Source organism: Phoca vitulina, unplaced genomic scaffold (genome assembly GCF_004348235.1).
Source record: "Phoca vitulina isolate PV1807 unplaced genomic scaffold, GSC_HSeal_1.0 scaffold7, whole genome shotgun sequence".
NCBI classification, from domain to species: domain Eukaryota; kingdom Metazoa; phylum Chordata; class Mammalia; order Carnivora; family Phocidae; genus Phoca; species Phoca vitulina.
The window spans coordinates 60,363,275-60,387,017 of record NW_022589710.1 but is presented as its reverse complement, the minus strand read 5'-3'; the positions used below and the strand labels follow the sequence as shown (position 1 = coordinate 60,387,017).

General features: G+C 46.1%; 1 protein-coding gene across 4 annotated transcripts in view; it reads right to left on the bottom strand.

The window, feature by feature from the left end:
* Window positions 1-23,743, bottom strand: part of SLC24A4 (solute carrier family 24 member 4) — a 182,860-nt gene that overhangs the window by 7,179 nt on the left and 151,938 nt on the right. For 3 of the 4 annotated variants that reach the window (XM_032405817.1, XM_032405814.1, XM_032405816.1), the window contains 4 exons: window positions 9,306-9,472; window positions 5,446-5,560; window positions 1,475-1,587; window positions 969-1,034 (listed from right to left, as the gene is read on the bottom strand). In XM_032405817.1, the coding sequence (XP_032261708.1) occupies window positions 969-1,034; window positions 1,475-1,587; window positions 5,446-5,560; window positions 9,306-9,472 (461 nt within the window). Of the gene's footprint in view, window positions 1-289; window positions 874-968; window positions 1,035-1,474; window positions 1,588-5,445; window positions 5,561-9,305; window positions 9,473-23,743 lie in introns of those variants that run through there. The other variant, XM_032405815.1, reaches the window with a different exon arrangement.

The following is a 23,743-nucleotide window of genomic DNA, read 5'->3' as shown; positions in this document are numbered from 1 at the left end:
CCTCGAGCTGGCACACCACTTCCTGGGGACCTGAGTGTCCTCAAGGCCCAGCCCGACACCAAGGGCCTCCTCCCTGCCCAGACCTTCTCTCGCGACAATCAGGGACCTTCTCGGAGTCCTCTTTGCTGCAGAACTTGGCATCCTCAGCCCTCTTAGGCAAAACTTCTAATGCATCTATTGGCTCACAGCCTGGCTAACTTCAGGGGTGGGGGTGGGGGGGCGGGTGGTATGTGTGTGCGTGTGTGCACGCGTGTGTGTGTGTGTGTGTGTGTGTGTGTGTTTGGAGCACATCCTTATTCTACATTCCTTCTAGACTCTCCCGCACTTCATGCCTTTCTTTCTTATCTCTGAATGGAGACTTCCTAAGGGCTGGATCACAGTTACCCCATCAGAGCAAGGCCATGGGTTCTATAGAGACAGACCGATCTGGGTTCAAATCCCAGCTTTCCCATTTCCTACCCCTGTGACCTTGGGCAAGGTACTCAACCCCTTGGCCTCGATTTCTTCTGCCAAATGGGAACAGCATCATCAGGTGGCTGTAAGGATTGAATAAAATAAGCAGAGGTAGAGTGTGTAGCTCAAGCCCGGGCGCGTGGAGTAAGGCGACCTCAGCATTACTCACGTGCCAGTCCTGAGGCCTGACAGCCATGTCCCCCCTCTGTCAGCTCGGCTAGGCTGGGGGAAACTTCTCTCCTCCTGGCAGTAGTGAGGGGAGACGGATGGGGCAGTGGGGAGACCGGGATGCAGTTCACTTGCTCTGGTGACTTCTTAGTCACTCAGGGAAAAATGTAGTGGGGGGGGGTGCCAACGTTCTGGGTGCAAACTGCGTCTGGAGGGCTCTGTGAATCTGTGTTTTCTCAGTGTCATCCCTCGCTGCCAGAGGGAAGAGAGATGGGTTTCAGAGACATTGCAAGTAACGATGCAGGATCAGATGGAATGAAGGACAATTCCAGAACCGGAAGACTCACAGTGAGAGCGACAGAGCCCAGCAACAACACCACGGAATAGACCAGACCCCGGCTGTTGATCTTCACCTGGAAAAACAAACACACACGCCCTGAATCTCGGGGCTGCTCGGGGCCCTGTTCTGAGGGCCCAGGGCACCCTCGTGTATTCCTTCTGGAAAGCATAGGATAGGGTGTTCACCGTGAGCCTGTAGTGGGGGAGGGTCAGCTAACCGTGGATTTAAGTCTCCACTCTGCTTGGGAAGGAACCGATGAGGAGGGGACACACGTGTCCGTGGGCTGAGGTGCGGGGTGGCTGCACGTGGGGGCTTCCTCCTGCAGGTGCCCCTCAGGCCGTTCCAGAGGTCTTCATGGAAAGTGGGTGCCAGGGTGCCAAGGGGGGGGGGCAGTGTATCACCTGGGGCTCTCTGCTGGAACAGGGCCAATGCCACCGTCTGTCCCCATCAAGTGCTCGTGTCTGGCGTCCACGCCAGACTTATAAGGCTTATAAGGCAGTGGGAGGAACTTACCGTGGACCCATAGTTAATAACCATGGTCTGCAGGCCCCACGGTATGCCGAGTCCCACTAGGATGTCAAATACATTGCTTCCTATGGTGTTTGAGACCGCCATGTCACCAAGGCCTAGAGCAGACAATTGACACGTGTCATTCACCAAGATTAGGTTGCTGGAAACCCCTATTTGTGTCCTAGTAGCGCTATTCTTCAGAAAGGAATTCCTTCTTCATGGATCCCACATTTCAGAAAATTCTTATGAGGTCTAAATCCACTCCATGAAGTCTAAGGGGACTCCTAGGGGCTGAATGATGACCCTTGAGATTCCTATGTTAGAGTCCTAACCTCCAATAGCTCAGAATGTGGCATTTGGAGATCTTTATAGGATCATCAACTTAAAAAGAGTCACTGGGGTAGACCCTAATCTGACTGGTGTTCTTACAAAAGGGGACACCTGGACACAGCAGAGAGGGAACATGAAGACAGCCATTTACAAGCCAACGAGAGAGGCCTGGAACAGATTCTCCCTCACGGCCCTCAGGAAGAACCAACTCTGCCAATACCTTGACCTTGGGCTTCTAGCCTCCAGAACCCTGAGACCATACATTTCTGTTCTTTGTGGTGCTTTGTTATGGCAGCCCTGGGAAATGAATATAGGGCCCTTTATCATTTCTCCTGCTGGGTCGGTCCCCTGATGTTCCCCGAGGACCCACTATGTGCTCCGAGGACCCACTATGTGTGTCACCTTATTGAATCCTCCCAGTTATCCTGGGAGGGAGGGGGCATTGTCCTCATGGCATATGACGGAACCAAGGCTTGGGGGCACGCCCGAAGTCACACAGTTTGTGAGCGGTCCAGCATCCTTCACAGAGCCCAGGTGATGGCCCCACGACCTGCGCTCAGAGGATAAGGCATCGGGTCTCATGCCCTGGAGGCTTCTGCAGGGTAAACTCTTTTCTCCCAACTAGACTAGAAGCATCTTAGAGGCTAGGGCCCTCGCCATCATCCTTTGCTTCCTGCCCAGCTGGCTGGGATCATGCTAGCCACACAATCAAAGGACTTAACAGCTCGAGGGGTATTAAAAGTTAGAAAACAAACTTGTACAGATAAGACTCCGGCTGCCTGCCATCTGCTCTAACTGGGCCACCTAGCTTTCACCTGACATGACCGTCAAAACCCGGCACAAATGCAAGTGTGCGTGCAATGAACGAGCTTGAAACACGAATGTCTGCAGCCCTAAGACGGCTTGGGTCCCTGAGAAGTTTGCAGCCGCTGGGCCCCGCACCCGGACAGCCGGCTTGCGTCCGTCTGAGCACCGGCCCCGTCGGGGGACACTGGGCTACCCCCTCCTCCTGCCCTGTTGCTGTCACCTGCAGACCTCCAGGACCCAGTGCCTCCCTCAAGGACCTCACGTTCTTCCTCCCTGTCTCGGCACCATGCCGGGTGCCTTCAAAATCTTGGTGGTGGTGTTGGGGCGCTGACTCCCGGGGCATCAGCCTCCCAGCATCTCAGTCTCTGGAACAATGCAGGGACGTGCGACAGCAGTTTTGGGCCAGCTACTCGCCTCTGGTGAGGACGCAGCACCCGCTCGATGGGTCAGGAGGTACGCGGACGCCCGAGTTTGAGAGGAGAGGAGGAGGGGGTCTCAGATTTGGCAGACTTCCCACCCTGCGCCGGTGCTGCATGTCGAGGAAACTTAGGGCAACCTTCTCAAACTTCAAGAGCGTAGGACTCACTTGGGGGCCTGGCGGTGGGTCTGGGGCGGGCCCGAGATTCTGCATTTTTTTAAGTTAATCAATTAATTAATTAATTAATTTTGGGGGGAGAGAGAGCAAGAGCAGGGGGTGGGGAGGGGCACAGGGGGAGAGAGACTCTGAAGCAGGCTCCATGTTCAGCTCAGCACAGAGCCCAACGTGGGGCTCAATCTCACAACCGTGAAATCATGACCTGAGCCGAAACCAAGAGTCAGCTGCTTAACCCACTGAGCCACCGAGGCGGCCTGAGATTCTGCATTTCTTACAAGCTCCCTGGTCAAGCTGCTGCTGCCGCCGCCAGCCCGGACCACACTTGGAGCTGCGAGCCTTCGGGAGCCTAGGATGCAGGATCTCCGCGTTAGAGCACGTGGCATGGTCTGCTTGTGCAATGGATTCTGAGCAGAGGTTTCTGGACCCTTTGCCATGAAGAAAGTGTCCATGCTTTAACCATGTCTGCTGGATCCTCGGCCAGTGACCCCGGTGTCACTTTCATGATGATACGCTCCACCTGCGCTTTGCCCTCGCTCACTTTCTGTGCCCTCCGCATTCCACAGGAGTCACCCTGATAGGATGTCCTCCCTCAGAACCCCACCTAGCCCAGGTTCCTACAGAGCCCTTTCTTGACCTCACCGCCCAGGCCTTCACCTCCTAGCATCATGACTCCAGCCCCCAGCCAGCCTGGACTCCAGGGCTGGTTGTTTCAACACCACATTCTCTTACCCCTTGACCTTCCCTGCATCCACCCGGCAACCCCAGCTCTGGGTGAACTTGTCATCTCTCACGTGTGTGTCACTGGAGCTGGGTATGCCTGAGTCCCACTCGGCCAAGCTAACGCCACTGAACATCAGCCAGGCCCTCGACGCTCGGTGGCTCTCCGAGTCCTCACTGCACCGGGTTGAACAGCGCCCTCCCTGCAGCTCGTGTCCTCCCGGCACCTGCGCCTGGGGCTTTATTTGCAAATAGGGTCTTTGCAGATGTGATCGAATTAAAATGAGGTCATACTGAATTAGGATGGGCCCTGATGCAATGACGGGTGTCCTCGTAAGGAGAGGGAAGTTTGGACAGGGACACACGCAGAGGGATGAACACCACGTGCCGACAGAGGCAGAGACGACAGTGACGCAGCCCTAAGCCATCCGCCCGGCCACCCCCAGAAGCTGCAGGGAGAGGCCTGGATCAGACCCTTCCCTACAGCCTTTGGAGGGAGTGTGGCCTGGCTGCCACCTCGATTTTGGACTTCTAGCGTCCAGAACTGTGCAACTATCAGTCTCTTGTTTTAAGCCATCCCATTGTGGTGTTTTGGTTATGACAGGCCTAGGAAGTGAATATACTCACCTCAGAGGTCACTCGATTAAGCACCGTTCCCCTCAGTTGCTGTCCCCACTGTCCCCACTGTCCACAAGCCTCCGGCCTATGTCAACCACACTCTCACACTTCTCTCCCCTCATCTCAGGTCTTCTCAGGACCGACTGACCCCCTCAGTCAACCCTTTTCTCCTAACTTGGGAGGAATAAAATGTCACTTCCTGCCTGCCAGAGCCCACTTTCCCCTTGGGCACTTCTTTCCTGTCTCCTCTGAGGTGTCATTCTATTATTGGCCCCCAGCGCCCCGCCCCCCACACTTTCACACTTTCATCTGTGGAGGACGATGTGTGGGGGTCCATGCTGGGTTTCAGCCTCACCAGCACACACACCACAATCAATAAAGGTCAGCCCTTTATGGGGCTTTTGTTCTGCATTAAAGAGCATACAGGTACTCCTTACCTTGCTTAACCCGTGTCAGGTAGTGAGCCCCAAAGAAAAACCACTAACCAACCAACCAAGTAACCAAACCGGTATCCATGTTCTAGAATTTTAAGAATAGGAAAACAGTTGGAGGTACATGATACCCCTCTCCCTTTGCCTTCCTGGGACCCGAAGACTTCTCGTTACTATTGTATTTGCTGTAAAAAGTCGGGGTTTCAGCTCTGTTTAATGCCACACTGGTGATTTCAGAACAAGTTCCTTTGATCCAAGTCTGCAGAAGCAAATGGTTCTAGAGATCTGGATGGAGGTGTTTACGGCTGTCGTATTCTCTCCACGGATGGACTCGGATGCATGATGCTTTCCCCTCATCAGCCGGCTCCATAGCAGGATGTAACAGCTACCGGTCAGAAGGGCCATGAACTCTAACCCCAGTAGGGGCAGGGGGGCCTGCCCGGTGATGCTCACAGCTGGAGGGGCACCTCCCTTACCTTGTCTCGCCACGATTAAGCTGGCCATGCAGTCTGGAACACTCGTGCCCGCTGCCAGGAAAGTGATGCCCATGATGACATCGGGGATCCCAAGCGTGTATCCAATAATAGTCACCTGCAGAAGAGTCGGGGAGGGAGGGATGAACCAGAAGAGTCGGCGGGGGGCGGGGCATGAACTCCGGGAGGAATACCCAGGACCTTTGCTTATTCCGAGTGCTTTTAACTGGAACGTAGGACTGCTGTTCTATTTGCTGTTTTAAAACATTTAGAAACTGAAGGAAAATAAAAACAAGACCCACAGACGACCACTATTAGCCTTTTCTGTCAGCCCGTGGTTCTCAAACTCGAGCCCGTGGAAAAGCCTCTGGCTGGCTGGTTACAATGCAGACTGCTCCCCCCGCCCCCCATGTTTCTGATTCAGGAGGCCTGGGGTGAAGCCCGAGAGTTTACGTTCCTACCCAGTTCCCAGGTGGCTACTGGTCTGGGAACCACACTTGAAAACTCTTGCTTTAGAATATAACCTTGACCTTCTTTTTGGTGTGTGTGTGTGTGTGTGTGTGTTAGACGCTGCGGATACCCTTCCACCTCGTGTCATCATCTTTGATACTATTTCAAACCGAAGCATAGATTTCATGGCGTGGCTGAATGGTTCTAGCCAATCCCTCACCATCGGACAGTGAGGTGGTCTCTTTCTTTGCTCCTACGATCTCATAGCGTATAACATGTATTGAGCACGTACTGTATACCAGGTGCTTTCCCAGGTATGTTGCGTACACAGTCTCAGGTGCTCTATTATCACCACCCACTGGTGAGGGGGCACTGTGGTTACACTTATTTTACGCCCAGGGAAACTGAGGCTCAGAGAGGTTATGCAGCATTGCCTGTGGGCAAGAAGCTGGTGAGCGGTGGAGCAGGGATTCTGGGCCAGGTCTTACTGACTTTAAAGGCCATGCTCCTACCTCAATATCATGCACCTTGTGTGTACATCTTTGGGTCCTTATCTTACTGCCTTCTTAGGAAAAGCTCCAAGAAATAGAACTTCCGGATCAAAGGATCCTGATGCAGTCACACACTCTACTGAGAAATGCCTGACACTCGAGAGATGGCTGGGGCCGAGCAGGAGCCAGATGGAAAGCCCTAGAAGCATTTGGATAACCCCATTAGCTCTGGCTTGCCCTCCCCCCCATCTCTACAATGGGAACCGTGGCACCTCTTAGGGTTGTTCACATCTCGACTGATGGCTCCAATCCTAGCGAATGGTTGTGTGATTTAGGAGAAGCTGGTTTGCTTCTCTGAGCCTCAGTTTCCTCATCTGCAAAATGGGCTTGCTAATAAAGATTAAGTGAGAAAATGTGAGATGACAGTGCCTGGCCTGTGCAAGACGTTCACAGATGTATGTTTCCCTTCTCTTTCAGACACCGAGGAGGGCACAACTGAACCATTGGTCCACCAATGTTCAGTCTACCTTGGCCATGAACGAGATCTCCACAAGTACAACCAGGCCGTGGCTGACAGGCTTTCTGTGGGGGATGCCAGACATCGTCAATACAGGAGCCTGGGTTATTTTGGCATTATGGGGGATGCCTCCACTCCCCCCCTTAAATCACTGAACTACATGGCTAAGAAGCTGAAGGATGGAAGAACAGAAGGAAGGTCTTGTGTGTGTGTGTGTGTGTGTGTGCGCGTGCATGCGTGCACACACCATCCAGGGTGCTTCAGACTAGAGATGCCGCCTGAGTGTGGTGTTGCCCCGGACTCTAGCCCTGGGCCCTCTGAGCCCACCTGATACTCAGGCTTCCGATAGGGGAGCAGAACTGAGTCCAGAGCTCTGGGGCTGACTATCTGTGCAACCTTGTGGAAGTCGTGGCCCCCCTCTGGCCTTCAGTCTCCCCAGCGGTGCAAGGGTGCCGGGCAGGACAATCCCTTTCCAAGGTCCCTCCCTTCACACTGACATTCAAGAATTGTTTTCCCTGAAGCCTTAGGGGTGAGAGATATAAAAGGTGGTAGGAGTAAGGGGTGGGCAGATGAGATGTCATTGCTCCCTGGCGGCCCCCATCGGGTCACAAGGAAAGCAAGCTCATGGCCCAAAATGAAGGCTAACATGGGGTGCTGTCGTCTTGACCAATTTCTACCGTCAGGGTCATTCCATTTCCCCCAAACTGTGAGGCGGGCTGAAGTTCAAAGCCACAGGTAAGGGTGCCCCAGCCAAGCAGTTCCTGTGACCCCAGGCAAGCTGCTTCCAGACTCTCTCTGCTTTAAGAAGTGCAGGTGGGCTGACTCGAGGTCATGGGGATGTGAGTGTTGTTAAACATCTGGCCTCACAGCGAATGAGCAGAGCTGATTTCATAATACTGTTGTTTCCAGTAACTGGAGAAGAAAAAGTTTCACCCATTCATTAATTTGATCTTTCCTAATTCTCATACCTACTCCTCAGATGTCATGCAATACTTTTTTTTCCTTGCAGTGTTGTTTTGGGAATGCACTTCAGTAAGAGAATTCCCTGGATCCTTCTATCAAATATAAAGATGGGCTGGTGTTAACCTTCTCTGAAAAATGTCAATTTACAAGGGCAATTCGCATAAGGCATCGTTTTCGTGATCCTTGATTGTCCTCTACTTGGGGGTTTGGATAGTAGCTGTTTTCAACTCTTCCCACACCCCAACACACACACACACACACACACACACACACACACACACACACACACACACACCAGCATCTGTGAGGATTTTAACCTTTGTCTGGACAAAGCATGGACGCAGCCCTGGCTGCATCTCATGGTGAAAACAGTTGCTATCGACAGTTACGATCGATCAGGCATGCTGCCAACTCGAACCACAAAGCCTGAGCAGAGAACTCCATCCTCCCCATGAACTTGTGAGACGGGGATGGTCGTCCCCCTTCTGCAGAGGGGGTGACCGTGGCTCATGGAAGCTGAGTCACCTGCCGGGTTTCACGGCTGGTAAGTGGGAGATCTAGGATTCAAATGCATTTCCATGTGACCCCACAGCCCTTCCCTCCCCACAGGGTGGTACACGGAGCAAAGGGGAAAGGGGCTCCTGCTTACCGCCCCCCACCCACAGCCAATGAAAGGTTTGTACAGGGAGCTGTCACGCGTGGCCAGAGGTGCTTACAAAGAGCTATGCCAAAGCCTCTCTGCCTGCAAAACTTCAGTCCAAATGGCATCTGAAAACTCCAGTAAGAAATTGAGGGGCATTTCGGGATAGTCGTTGAGATCATGGACCCAGGAGCCCAACTCTAGAACTTACTGATTATGTAACTAATCGTATAATAGTTGATAATTGTGCAACTGGGCCAATTACTCAATCTGGATGCCTCAGTTTCCTCATCTGTAAAATGGGCAAAATAAAAACCCCTATCCCACTGGGTTGTTATGAGGGCCAAAAGAGTTTATTGGTAGGGGTTACAGAAAAGACTGCCTTGTGTTCCTCTCCCACTGACTTGTCTCCCTCACCTTCCCCCAGGGGCCCTGGAAAGGAAGGGGGACTAGGCACTGGCCCTCCAGAGATCTTCCCAGAGCATCCCCACCACACCGCCATATTCCTTTTCCCATCGCACCTGAGCAGTGGATCTCAGAATCTCTTCTCCTGCCCCCACGCTTGCCTTGAACATCAGTGCCATGCTGTGTCCATCCGGGTATCCCTGGTGCCGAGCACAGCCCCAGGCACCTCTGCTGAAACCCCCTTCTACTGAGAAATAAGCCAACGTCTGCAAAGGGAGGCGACTTGCTCAAGGTGGCACCACCGTGTCTGAGGTCGCTCTTGAACCCAGCTCTCCCACCTCCGGCAGGTGCTGGGCAGGGGCTGTCTGTACGGCCCACCCCCGCTTCCGCCACTCACCAGCCACACCATTAGGTAGGAGAAGACAGCGATCCACAGCGTGGCGGTGATGAAGGTGACCATGAAGTATTTCTCCCAGCGGGGCTTGCTGCAGTTGGGGATGGTGATGCACAGGAGGAAGATGAGCGGCCAGGTGAACACCCACTTGGCTTTGTCCCCTCTTGCCTCTGCAGTGGGATGGGGTGGAGCCAGAAGGGGGAGGAGAGAAACATATACCGGGTTACACACCTGCTAGTCTACCTGCCTATCACTTTGTGTTTTAGTAGTTTCTTCATCCATTAAACGGAAACATTTTCTTTCTTGGTTGTTGCAAGAATGACATGATATAATGTACAAAAAAGACCCAGCACACACTGTGGCATATAGTTAGTACTCTGGAAATCTCAGCTCCTTTGTTCCAAGGTCATATACTCCGCTTGTTGTAGATACAAGACTAAAATGTGAGTGTCTGGCTGGCAGGCGTGACCCCACTGGCCCCTACCAACAGAATCCACAAACAATTCAACCACGGAAAAGTGGCCTCATTAAGCCACTGGGTGCAAGCATAGTGTCCTTAATTAGCCACTGAGTACGGTGGGCACATGCAGGCTCAAAATTAGCTTGTTGGCCACGCCAATGAAATCGTGGAGGATGGACTTCTGAGGATTCTCTCCTCCACAAAGCAATGAGAACACGGGCAAAAATGGTCAGAATCAGCCTTTTTCAAAACTCTGGAAATTAACCAAAGGCATGTAGTAATTCCAGCAGAGTTTACTTAAGAAAATTGGCAGGATCTCATTGAGAACAGTGAGCTTTGTGGAGTTTTAACTTGCTCTATTTTCCAGTCCCTTCCACCAGCTCTGGAGTTGTCTTGAGAGCCAGCATCCTGGCATCCACCACAGGGGGCAGGGCTGGAGCTTCTTCCAAGTCCATTCTCAGAGAACTGGCTTTATTTGACCTATCTGGTGGTTTTCTGGAAGATCCCACTTTCAAGGCTGTCTTTATTTTTCCTGAATCAGAGCTCAGCCAGTGTGAATAGCATTTTCCTTGGGGCATTTGTTGAAAACAATCAGAGGCAACTGTTGAACATCACACTGTCCAAGGTGGTGGGTAACAGTTGAGACAAACAATGAACTGGCCAAACAGCTTAAAAGGCAAAACTGGGGAATGGGATATCTATAGAGGGCTTTGCAAAGCTCCCACATATTTGGGAATCTAAAAGACCATGAGTATGCATAGGGCTGTGCCTGCGGGTATTTGCATGCTCAGTAAAGATTTGAGGATGCCCTAAGCTTTCACCTCTGCCTAATGTTGAGGCTCTGAGCAAGTAAGAAAGTAAAAACTAAGGTAGATTTGTGATCTGCCTCAGTGTTGAAGGTGTGCCCCCAAACACACACAGAACTTAACGGCAAAGACTGGAAGACTTACTTGGTCCAGGCATCTAAGGAAATCTCTGTGCAATCATTAGATGACCTTAAGAGAACCTAGCAGATATTTCAGTGTCCACACACAATGAAGAAGACAAATTTTACAGAATTACCTGAAAATGGTGACTAAACAAACAACAGCAATAAATAGCAGTAACAAGCAGCCCTGGGAAGGGAGAAGAATATGATTTCTAGCATTGTCAAATTATATTATTTTAAATGGCCAGTTTCCAACAATAACATCAAATTATGAGACATGCAAAGAAACAAGAAAGTATGGTCCATACACAGGAAAAAAAAAAATCAGTCTAAACTACCTCTGAGGAATTACAGACATTGGATTTACTAGACAAAGACTTTATTTTTTATTATTATTTTAAAGTTTGTTTATTTACTTATTTACTCATTTATTCATTCATTTTAGTAATCTCTACACCCAGCGTGGGGCTCAAACTCATGACCCCAAGATCAAGAGTAGCACGCTCTTCTGACCAAGCCAGCCAGGTGCCCCTAGACAAAGACTTTATATTAGCTGTTTTAAACATATTCACAAAGGAGTTGTCAAAATGTCTAAAAAAAACTAAAGAGAAGAGAATGATTTCTCACCAGAGACTATCAATAAAGAAGTAAAAACCATAAAAAAGAACCAAGAGAAATTCTGGAGTTGAAAAGTAAAATAACTGAGAAATTCACTGTTGGGGCTCAACAACAGATTTAAGCAGGAAGAAGAAATCAATCAATGACCTTGAGGATAGGCCAGCTGATATGATCTAGTTTCAGAAACAGAAAGAAAAAGGGAAAAAATGCCGGAAAAATACCCGAAGAACTCACATTCAGAAAGTTCCCAAATCTGATGAAAAACATTAACATATACATTCAAGAAGGATACACATTATTCTCAAGCTCACATAAAACATTCTTCAGGATAAACAACACCTCAGGTCATAAAAACAAGCATTGATACATTTTAGAAGGATTTAAGTCACATGAAGTATGTCCTACAACCACTCCGCAATGGAAAAAACTTAGAAATCAGTAACAGAAGGAAAACTAGAAGTTCACAAATATGCAGAAATTAAAGAACACGCTCCTAAATAACCAATAGGTCAAAAAAGAAATCACAAGGGAAATTAGAAAATACTTTGAAATGAATGAAAATGAAAACACAACATACCAGAACTTACGGGATGCAGGAAAAACAGTGCTTAGAAATTTATAGCTATAAATGACCATACTAAAAAAGAAGAAAGAGCTTAAATCAATGACCTAATCTTCCTCCTTAAGACAAAAAAAAGAGCAAAGTAAGCCCCAAAAAAGAAAAGAAATAATCTATATTAAAGTGGAATAAAATAGAATTTTTTTAAAAAAGAAAATCAATGAAAATAAAAGTTGGTTCTTTAAAAAGATCAATGAGGGGTGCCTGGGTGGCTCAGTTGGTTAAGCGTCTGCCTTTGGCTCAGGTCATGATGTCAGGGTCCTGGGACTGAGTCCCCGGGGCATCATGCTCCCTGCTCGGTGGGGAGCCTGCCTCTCCCTCTCCCCCCCACTTGTTTTTTTTCTCTCTCTCTCCCTCAATACATAAAATCTTTAAAAAAATAAAAAGATCAATGAAATTGACAAACTGTTAACTAGACTGACCATGAAAAAAAAAAAGACTCAAATTACTAAAATCAGGAATGAAAGAGGATGACAGTTATGTGCCTCACAGAAATAAAAAGAATTATTAAAGAAATACTATGAACAACAGTGTGCCAACAAATTACATAACCTAGATGAAACAGACAACATCCTACAAAGACAAAAATACCAAACCTGACTAAAAGAGAAAAAAAAAATCCAGTAAGACTTATAACAAGAGATTGACATAGTAAAAAAACAAACAAACAAAACAAACAAACAGAAAAACTTTCCTTAAAGTAAGGCCAGGACCAGATGTCTACCAAATGTTTAAAAAAGATTTAGCATGAATCCTTCACAACTCTTCCAAAAGACAGAAGAGAAAGGAACAGCTCCCCATTCACTCCATGAAGCCAGAATTATCCTGGTAGCAAAGCCAGACACCAAGAGAAAAGAAACACAGACCAATATCCCTTATGAATATAGATGCAAAAATCTTTAACAAAATTCTGGCAAACTGAATCCAGCAAACATATAAAAAGGATTATGTACCATGACCAAGTGGGATTTATCCCAGGAATGCAGGCTTGGTTCAAATATGAAATTTAATCAGTCCAGTATACCATGTCAATAGAATAAGGGAAAAAAAAACCCCTGCATAATCATGTCCACTGAGGCAAAAAGAAAAAGACAGGCATTTAACAAAATTCAACACCTTTTCAAAACACTCAGCAAACTAGGAAGAGAAGAGAATTTCTTCATCCTGATAAAGGGGATCTATAAAACCCTCACCGATAACATCATAGTTAATGGCGGAAGACTGAAAGCTTTCAACATGATGAGGATGTCTGCTCTGATCATTTCTATTCAATGCGGTACTGCGTTAGCCAGGAACACTAGGCAAGAAAAAGAAGTCATTCAGCTTGGAAAGAGAAAGTAAAACTATCCCTATTTGTATATGGCATGATCTCTCTTGTAGAGAGAACGTTGTAAAAAGTCCACATACACACAAAAAACTATTACAGTAAATCAATTTAGCCAAGTTGCAAGATAAGAAGATCAATATACAAAATAAGGTTGTATTTCTACATGCTAACAATGAACAATCCAAAAATGAAATTAAGAAAACCAGTTCCATTTACAATAGCAGCCAACAAAACAAAACAAAACAAAAACAACCCTTAGGAATAAATGTAACAAAAGATGTATAAGATTTATATGCTGAAAACTACCAAACAACATTGAAGGAAATTTAAAAAGCCTTAAATAAATGGAAAGCTATTCTGTACTTGGATCAGAAGATTTAATATTAAAATGGAAATGCTCCCCCAAAACTGATCTACAGACTCAATGCAATCCCTGTTAAATCCTAGCTGACCTTTTTTTTTTTTTAATAGAAATTGACCAGCTGTTTCTAATAGTTATATGGAAATGCAAGAGACCCAGAATAGCCAAACTAATCCTGGAAGAAGAATAAAGTTGGAGGACTTACATGCCCTGATTTTAGAATTTAATACAAAGCTACAAGCAATCAAGAGAGTATGCTACTGGTGTAAGGATTTATAAATCAATGGAAGAGGATTTTGAGTCCAGAAATAAATTCATCCATTTAAGATGAATTGATATTTAAAAAGGGTGTCAAGACTATTCAATAGGAAAAGGACAGTCTTTTTTAACAAATGGTTCTGGGACAACCTATCCACATGCAAAAGAATGAAATTAGACCCCTCCCTCACACCACATACAAAAATTAACTCAACATATTGAAGATCTAAATATGAGGTGAAACTATAACATTTAGATGAACATGAGGGCACAGCTCTTCATGACACTGGATCAGGCAACGGTTTCTTAAAAGACACCAAAAAACACAAACAAAAGAAAAAAATAGATACACTGGGTTTTACCAAAATTTAAAAGTTTTGAGCTTCAAAGGACACTATCAAGGAAGTGAAAGACAATCCACACGATAGGAGAAAATATTTGGAAATCACATAAAGGTCTACTTTGCAGAATATGTAAAGAACTCATCATTCGACAATAAAAAAAATCCCAATCTGAAAAATAGGCATAGGATTTGAATAGATGGTTCTCCAGAGAAAATATAAAAATAGCCAATTAGTATGTGAAAAGGAGCTCAACATCTTTAGTCATTAGGAAATGGCAAATAAAACTACTTTGTACCCACAAGTATGACTATACCAAAAAAGGCAGATAATAATATGCGCAAAGATATGGGAAAACGCAGACCCTCATACACTGCTGGTGGGAATGTAAAATGGCGCATGCAGCCTCTTGGAAAATAGTTTGGCAGTTCCTCAATATGCCCACACAAAAATTTGTACTCAAATGCTCATATCAGCATTACTTATAATAGCCAAAAAGTAGAAACAACCCAAATATCCATCAATGAATGAACAAAATGCAGCATATAAACACAATGTAATGTTATTCATCCATAAAAAGGAATGAAGTACCAACCCATGCTACAACATGGATGAACCTAGAAAACTTGCAAAATGAATGAGACCAGATACAAAAGGCCACGTTATGTGATTCTGTTTATATGAAATGTCTAGAATAGGCAAATCCAACAGAGACAGAAAAATCAATAGTTGGGGGGGTGGGAGTGATTGTTCATGGATGTGGGGTTTTTGGGGCAGAGAAATGAAAATTTTCTGGAATTGGGAGCCTGGGTGGTATAGTCAGTTAAGCATCTGACTCTTGGTTTCAGTTCAGGTCGTGATCTCACTCAGGGTTGTGAGATTGAGCCCTGCGTCAGGCTCTGCGCTCAGCATGGAGTCTGTTTGGGATCGTCTCTCCCTCTCCCTCTGCCCCTCCCACTTGTGCACACATGCGCACTCTCTCTCTAGAAAATAAATCTTAAAAAAAAAACGTTCTGGAATTATATAATAATGGTTGAACAACTTTGTGAATACACTAAAAACCACTGAACTAGATACTTCATGAGGGTGAATTTCATGATAAAATGAATTGTCTCAATAAAAAAACTGCAAAGTAGGCTGGCAGGAGCTGTGTTAGCTCTGTACATCTGGGCTTGAATCTTCCTAAATCATTAAAAGCATATTTACTAAGAAAAAAACACCCCAGCCTGCTTATAATAATGAACCAACAGACTATGGTTAGCTCAAAAATTGGCAAATCCACTCACATATTCATCCTAGAAACTTCATCAGAAAGACATCTGTCTTCCCAGTTCTTTCTCTACATACATTTCTGTGCCTTGTAATCCTTGCATAAAGAGCAGAAAGGTTTCCTGCCTGATTGGATTGTCCAAAATTCCTGGCTCTTCCCTTGTCAGCCCACACCCCAATCCATCTAGGCCGCCGGGCCTCTCCACAATTGACCTAAAACTCCATATATGCGGGAAGAATCCACTTCGGGGAATTGTAACCCTGAACATTTAAGTGTCCGGGAGCATCTTTGGAGATATATACAAACGCCACAGCACGAAGATCATTTTTCTTATTCTCACAGACACGAAATTGTGTTGTTTTTGCCTGGTATGGGTTTCACATCTGGTTTGGACATCTACCCTGAGCTGGCCCCACCCAGCTGGCAAGCCTCAGGGCCCACCATTGTTTTCTACAAAACAATGCTCCATCAGACCTGTTCTGCTGTGTTGATCAACTGTTGGAGGCGATCCATTAATGGACGGTGAGAGCAATTAAGTGGATGGCAACTAGCATATTCTTTAAAAGAAGTAAATAGTAGTGTCATGGTATATAGTAAGAGTTAAATATTATTCTATGAGACTTCTGTTTCCTTTTTATAGATAATTGTGTGTGAAATAGTTATTGCTACAGATCATGGTCATATGTGGAAAACTTCCACAGGGCTCATGCTATGCCCCCCACTCCTCCCCCCCGAACCCCCCACCCTCTATCTGCAGCCTCCCCATTGTTCTGACTCTTCTGGAAAGCCTTTCCTCATTAACTCAGTCCATGGTGATCTCTTTCTTCTGTAACTGCTTTGACTTTTAAGGATATTTATGAGCTATTGAAACTAGCGAAGCTGACCTAGGGCCTCACTGCCCGAATCCCCCATCTACACTTTTCCAGGACAGGGTGCAGACACAGCTGGTAACAGCTTCGGGTGCCTTCTGCACTCGTCTGCAGCATACGATTAGCACGAGGTGACACGCTGTCCTATTTGCTAACGGCTTGCACTGTGTAATTCAGCACTTTATTTACTGTTTTGTTCCCTGACTGCTGGGTATGAAGTGCAATAATTAAAGGCCAGAGACAAGACAGGCAGTGGGCAAAGCTCTGGCATCTGACATGGGGGTCAAATCCCGCTGGGTAACTCATCAGCTACGGATCACAGGGCAAGCAGTCCCCCAAACCTTTTTCTTACTTTAGAATGGGGGTGATAATAGCAAACCGGGGGCTTGGGAACAAGACAGTATCTGTCAGTGCACCCCTCACCATTACTATTGGAACTACTAATGCGGAGCCAGTTCCGGATATTTTAGGGAGACCATGGCTCTCTATGTTGGCTTGGGTGATACAGTCACTGGGATGAGTTTTGAAGCCAGAGTTTGAGCTGCCCACAGGCAGGGACCTGCTAGATCCTTACATGCTTGTGCCCTCAGCAGAGCCCCAGTACGTGTGAAATGAACGGGAGGCCAAGGACCACCCAGGACATAGGGACAAGAATAGGAAAAACACCATCAGAAATAAAAACGAATTTTTAAAATCTCACATAGCAGACGTGAGAATTCCCATTTGAAAGCCTTTTCCCTGGAAAGGATTTCTCTAGATCATGCCAATGAAATGAGAAATTTCCTGAACTTCTCCAAGAGAACAGAACACATCACAAGGATTTGTTACTGGAGTAGAAACAGAGAACCCAGTCACAACTGACTGGGGAAAGGAGGTGCCAATGTCCTGGAACCACCACCCCAGGCCTTGCTGGGCACAGGAGTTCGGATTCGGTGAGATTTCTGGGACAACTCTGGCAGCGATCCCAATCAGGGGGGCTATTTTCTGCCAGCCATGTTTGTGCTCCTGCCTGTGACTGGCCCAAGGGTAGTTCCAATCACACTGAGTTATCACAGTCTGTTTCCCAGGACATTGAACTTGGGACCGACGACAGTGTGCATGGTGGAATTGTGAAGTGAGGATAGGACAGGCAGAGGAAGCAAGTCTGAGGGGCAAGGGCTTACACAGGGACGAGGAAGAGGACAGGGGGAGAGGGGCCGGCCTGATCCTGTGTTTCCTGGCTCTGCTTGGTCCTGAGACCCACCTGCACCAGCTCCAGGAAACACCTATGTACCCTTCTCATAAAATTCCCTTTCCTGCTCAGGTGAGCTCTAGCTCACTTGTTACTTGCAACCAAAGGGTCCTAAGCAATAGAGTTAAGAAGACAGGAACCACCCTGCTGTAGGAGGGGCTTTTCTTCCTGGCTGGAAGCATCTCACTCCTTGTTTTAATTCTGTGCTCACCACACAACCTCCTGCCCCAGGATGTGGTCTCCTGACTCCACCAGCCTGGGCCCCAACGTTCACATCTGCGAAGTGAGAGGATGAGACTAGATCATTGATTTTCAGTTCTTGCTGATCATCCACATCACCTTGGCGGGGCGGGGGGGGGGGGGGGGGGGATTGCTAACAGATTCCTGAGTCCTACCAAGATTCAAGGTCTGAGGCTGTTCCCAAATACATATTATCTTACCAAACCCACATCTAGTGTGTTGTAAAATGCACCTAGCATTGGTTTTAATCAGGTATGGTTAAGACGCACAGACAAAAATAATCGTCATGAAAAAAGTTTTCATATTCACAGATCCCTAGAAACAGGAGGCAAGGTATGCCATGCTGAGTCACAGGAAGAAGCACCCGGGTTGGTCAGGAGGAGCAGGAGGAAAGCATGGGCAGGAGCCTTTATTGAGATTTCCACGCGAAAAGACAAGGCACAGTAGGAAGGCTTTGGATTGGCTAGTTTGAATAATTTCAGCAGGCTCTGGGGGCTAGAGGCCATCTCTGGTTATCTGGTACTTGACCCTGGGGGGATGGGGGCAGAGGAATACCGCCTCCTGGAGTGGGAGAGGCAGACAGAGGAGGTTTAGAGCACTGGGATCTGGATTGGTTAGTTTGCATTGGTTAGTTTGTGCTCCTGGATGAGTAGTTTGCGTGATATCTAAAAATTGGCAAGTCTGAGCACTTCTGGGTTGTACTGGGCATGCACTGTTCTTATCTGGCCAGCATCCATTCCTCTACTGGTAACAGCAAGCTAATGTTCCTTTAGGGAGCCAACCCTCCATCCCACATCAGCTCACGTGGTTTGGAGGGCTGACTCTACCTCCTAGCTCTTCGGGTGTGAGTCAAGCGTGGCTAATCATGCATCCCATAAATACTTGGCGTGTGCATTCTCTGGACTTGGCACTATTCTAGGTACTGGGAATCCAACAGTGAACAAGACAACACCCTTGCCACTAGGAGGTTTACACAGGTTTGGGGCTGGGCACATGACTAGAGAGTCAACCCTGGGGATTTTGCCGGGAATATCTGCCTCTAATATCCATTGTCCCTTTCTTATTAGAGGAACCCTATTTTGCTTGCGAGAGTCATTTTCCAGCTAAAAATCTTAATTTTCTAGGCTTCCTTGCAGGTAGGAGAGGTCACAGCTGTAACAAAGAGATCTATTTGGAAGTCTATATGGTGGAGCTTCCAGGAAAGTGAGTATTTTTGTGATAAGAAACAAGCTTTAGGAGCGCCTGGGTGACTCAGATCACGATCCTTGGGTCCTAGGATTGAGCCCCTTGTTGGGCTCCCTGCTCAGCGGGGAATCTGCTTCTTCTTCTCCATCCCCACTGCCCCCCCCACCCCCTGCTCATGCCCCCTCTCTTGCTCTCTCAAATAAATGAAATCTTTAAAAAGAGACAAGCTTTAGTGACATGTGTCTCCTGCCCTTTGTCCTTCCTCCTTGTTCCTGGGTGGAACATGGGCACCCTGGAGCTGCAGGACCAACTGGCAACCTTGAAGACAAAAGCCAGCCACTAAGGATGGAGGAATAGAAATGGAAACTGGTGATAGGATAGAGCTGCAAGACTCAGGGCTTCTTGTTAGGTAACAAAAATTCCTTGAGGCAAAGGTTCTGTCACTTGAATTTTCTGTTACATGCAGCTGAATGCAATCCTTAACTCAGAGGTACCACCTGTACACTGAATTAACCCAATGGGATGTCAGCCAGATGGCTGGTGGCTGGTGGCCATCTCTGCAAACTGCCCAAGGATAAAGCCAACCCAGGGAAAGCACAGACGGACAGTATTCTGTAACCATCTGAGCCCAATGTTCAACTCTGCCTGAAGGTAGATTCTCCCAGTGAACTTGCCACAGTGGGCTTTTTGGCTTAAATCAGCCTGAATTGGGTTTCTCTAACATTAAGAGTATGGACTGGGGCACCTAAGTGGCTCAGTCAGTTGAGCGTCTGACTCTTGATTTTAGCTCAGTTCATGATCTCAGGGTCATGGGATTGAGCCCTGTGTCAGGCTCCAAGCTGGGTGTGCAGCCTGCTTAAGATTCTCTCTTCCTCTCCCTCTGTTCCCTGCCCCTCCCCCCAGCCCCCACATGCACATGCCGTCTCTCTCAAAAAAAGAGAGTCTGGACTAATTCATGGGTGAAATGAGTTTGGGGCGGGTAGCGACAGGGGTAATGGGACAGTGTCTATACCTAGGGATATCTCCCCTACCACCTCCACCAGGAGTCCCTGCTGGCCCTCACTGCTTTTCCCTCAAGTTCAATGTCAGGGACATCTGAGAGATGCTCCTCATGGACCCTGACTGATGTGCAAACACAAGTGAAAGAAGGGCTTCAGTAGTTTGTGTCACTAAGCTCTCAGGTTTTCCTTTTGAAGTAGAAAATTACAATTATGTGAAAAAAAATCTTTAAAATAAACTGTAACAAAACAGATGGCTAATCATACTGGAAGCAAAAATTAAGAACGGATGTAGTTGTTGATGAAAAACTTCAACAGATTAATTTGGATGGCGTACTAGGCACTCCAACTAAGGGAGTGGTTAACTTGTGGTATGCGGGGCTGTGTCACTGCATGATCGAGATATTCATGAACCCTGGAATGAGGGGCATCTACAAGATCTAGGGATTGTAGCTCTAGACCAGTGGTCCTCAAACGTGAGTTTAAATCTGAATTCCCTGGGGAGCTCATTAGATGCTCCCGTCACCCCCAGAGCTAATAGTTTGGCAGGTCTGGAATAGGGGCCCAAGAATTTCCATTTCTAACAAGTTCCTACATGCTGCTGATTGTGCTGGGACCACACTCTGGGTACCACCACTTCTGATCAGCTCTATATTGAAAAGCAATTGAGATACAATTAACATTAAAAATTCACCCATTTAAGTGTATAATTAGTGGGTTTTCATATATTACAAAGCTGTGCAGCCAATCACCACTATGTAATTCCCACGTGCTTTTCATCACCTCCAAAAGAAAACTTGTACCCATAAGCAATCATCCCCCATTCCCCTCCTCTCTCAAATTCTGGTAACCACTAATCTGTCTCTACCAGACTGACCTAATTTGGACATTCCATATAAATGGAATCATAGTCGTAGGCTTCTGTGTCTGCCTTTCACTTACATGTTTTTAAGTTTCATCCATGTTGCAGCACACAGCAGTATTTCCTTCCTTTGTATGGATGAATAACATTCAATTGTATGGATACACCAGTTTGCTTCCCCGTTCATCACTCGATTGATATTTGGATTGTTGCTATTTCTTGGCTACCATGATTGATGCTATGAATATTCACGCGCAAGTTTTTGTGTAGACATAGGTTTTCATTCCTCCTGGGTATACAACTAGGGGTGGAATTGCTGCATCATATAGTGACTCTACGTTTAACTCTTGGAGGAACTGATAGATGGTTTCCCAAGAGGCATACCATTTTACATTTCCAACAGCAGCGTTTGACGGTTCCAATAGGTCCAAATCCTCACCAACACATTGCTGTCTCTTTTTGAATCTAGCCATTCTAGTGAAGTGGTATCTCACTGCGGTTTTGATTTGCATTTCCCTGACGACTAATAATGTTAAGCATCTTCTAACATGGACTTACTATTTGTATATCTTCTTTAGAGAATGGTCTATTCAAATCCTCTACCCATTTTTAAAATTAGGTTGTCTTTCCAGTGTTGAGTTCTAAGGGTTCTGTATATATTCAGGATACTAGATCCTTACCAGAAATACGATTTACAAATGTTTCATTCCATTCTAGGAGTTGTCTTCTCACATTCGGTGTCCTATAAATCACAAAAGTTTTAAGTTTTGATGAAGTGCAATTTATGCTTTCCTTCAGCTACTTATGATTTTGTTATATTTAAGACTCCATGGTCTAACCCAAAGTCATGAATATGGACACTTGTTTTCCTCTAAGAGTTTCGCATTTTTAGCTATTACATTTAGGTCTGTGTCTTGTATTGAATTATCTTTTGTATATAGTGTGAGTTTGGGATCTTTTTTTTTTTTTTTAATGTGGCGATCATTTTTCTAGCACCATTTGTTGAAAAGACTATTCTTTCCCAATCAAATGGTCTTGGCACCCTTGTCAAAAATTATTTGACTTTAAGTGTATGGGTGTATTTCAAGACTCTCAATTCTATTCCACTGATCTATACTACTGTCCTTATTTCCAGTACAAGTCTTGATTACATCTTTGTAGTAGGTTTCAAAATCAGGAAGTGTGAGTCCTTCATCTCTGTTCTTTCTCAAGATTGTTTGGTTATTTGGGGCCTCCCACATTCCCATATGAATTTTAGGATTAGCCCATCAATCTCTTGCAAAAAAAAAAAAAAAAAAAAAAAAAAGCTAGTGGTGATTTTGATTGCTCAGAATCTGAAGATTAATTTGGGGACTTGTGTCATTTAAAAGATCTTTATGTCTCCCTATCCATAAACATTGGATGTCTTTCCATTTAGATCTTTAATATCTCTCAATAATATTTTGTAGTGTTCAGTGTGCACGTCTTGCACTACCTTTGTTAGTTATTCCTAAGTATTTTATTCTGTTTGATGTTATTATAAATGAAATTGTTTTAATTTCATTTTCAGGTTAATTACTAATATACCAAAATATAACTGAAATTTCTACATTGCTCTTGTATCCTGCAAGTTTAGTTTTAACAATTTTTTGTGGATTCCTTAGGATTTTCTATTTGCAAGATCATGTTATCTATGAATAGTTTTATATTTCTTTCCAATCTGGATGCTTTTTATTTTTTCTTGCCTGTTTGTCCTGCCTAGAGCCTCCAGCACAATGTTGAATAGAAGTGGTGAGAGTGACATCTTTGTCATGTTCCTGGTCTGAAGGGGAAAGCTTTCAGTCTTTTACCATGAAGTACGATGTTAGCTGTAGATGCCCTTTATCAGGTTAAGGAAGTCTGCTTCTATTCCCAAGTTTGTTCTGGGGTTTTTCATCCAGAAACAGTGTTGGATGTTGTTAGGTGCTTTTTCTCTACTGAGATGATCATGTGGTTTTATTAACAACGTGGTGTATTGTTTCTCATACGATGAACCAACACTGCATTCCTGGCATAAGTTTCATTTGGTTAACTCCATGAGTTTTATAAAGAGGAAAAAAAGAGTTCCATGAAGGTTAATGAACTGTGCCAAATCTCACAGAAAATTAGAGACAGAGCCACAAACAGACTCTGCTTCCCCAGCCAGGGGCCTCCAGGCTGGCCTTTGTAGAGAGGCGGGGACGGGGTGGGGGAGTGAGGAATGCAGGGGAACATGGAGCCTTGTCAAGGAGGGACTGATGACGGACTACCTCACCATTACCCAACATCTGTGTCACGCCTCACACCTTGGAGGTGATTTTCACATTCTCTTTGTTCTTCATGTCAACTTTTAGGGGACATTTTCCCTATTTCATAGGTAAAGAAACTGAGGTTTGGTGAAATTCAGGGACTTAAACATCTCAGAAATTGAGAGGTAGTGCCAGGAATTGAATGCAGGTCTTCAAAGTTTAAAAATCCTGAGTCCTACACCTACAGTCCTGAGCTGTATTGCTTGCCTGCCCTCTGAGTCCCGTGATTTCAAGGCCCGTGGACGTCCTTTTGCTACCCGCCAGCCGGCAGAAGTGTCAACTGTCCAACTAGAGCTTCCTACCCTTAGCTTATGGCTGTGATCTAAACAGAAAATTCCTCTTGAGAAGGGGAGCCATTAAAGTTTTCTTATTCCTTGGGGCAAACGAACTTCAGAATAATTTTTGGTTTTTAATACATTTTTGTTGTGTCCTTAAATTTAGACTTACCATTAAATGGATTGCTTTCCGAGAGGCACAGCAGCTCCATGGTTAACTGTGCCTAGATTGCCAGATTCAAACCCCAGCTGTGGCATATGCTACCTGTGTGAACTTGGGAAAGTATGGAGCC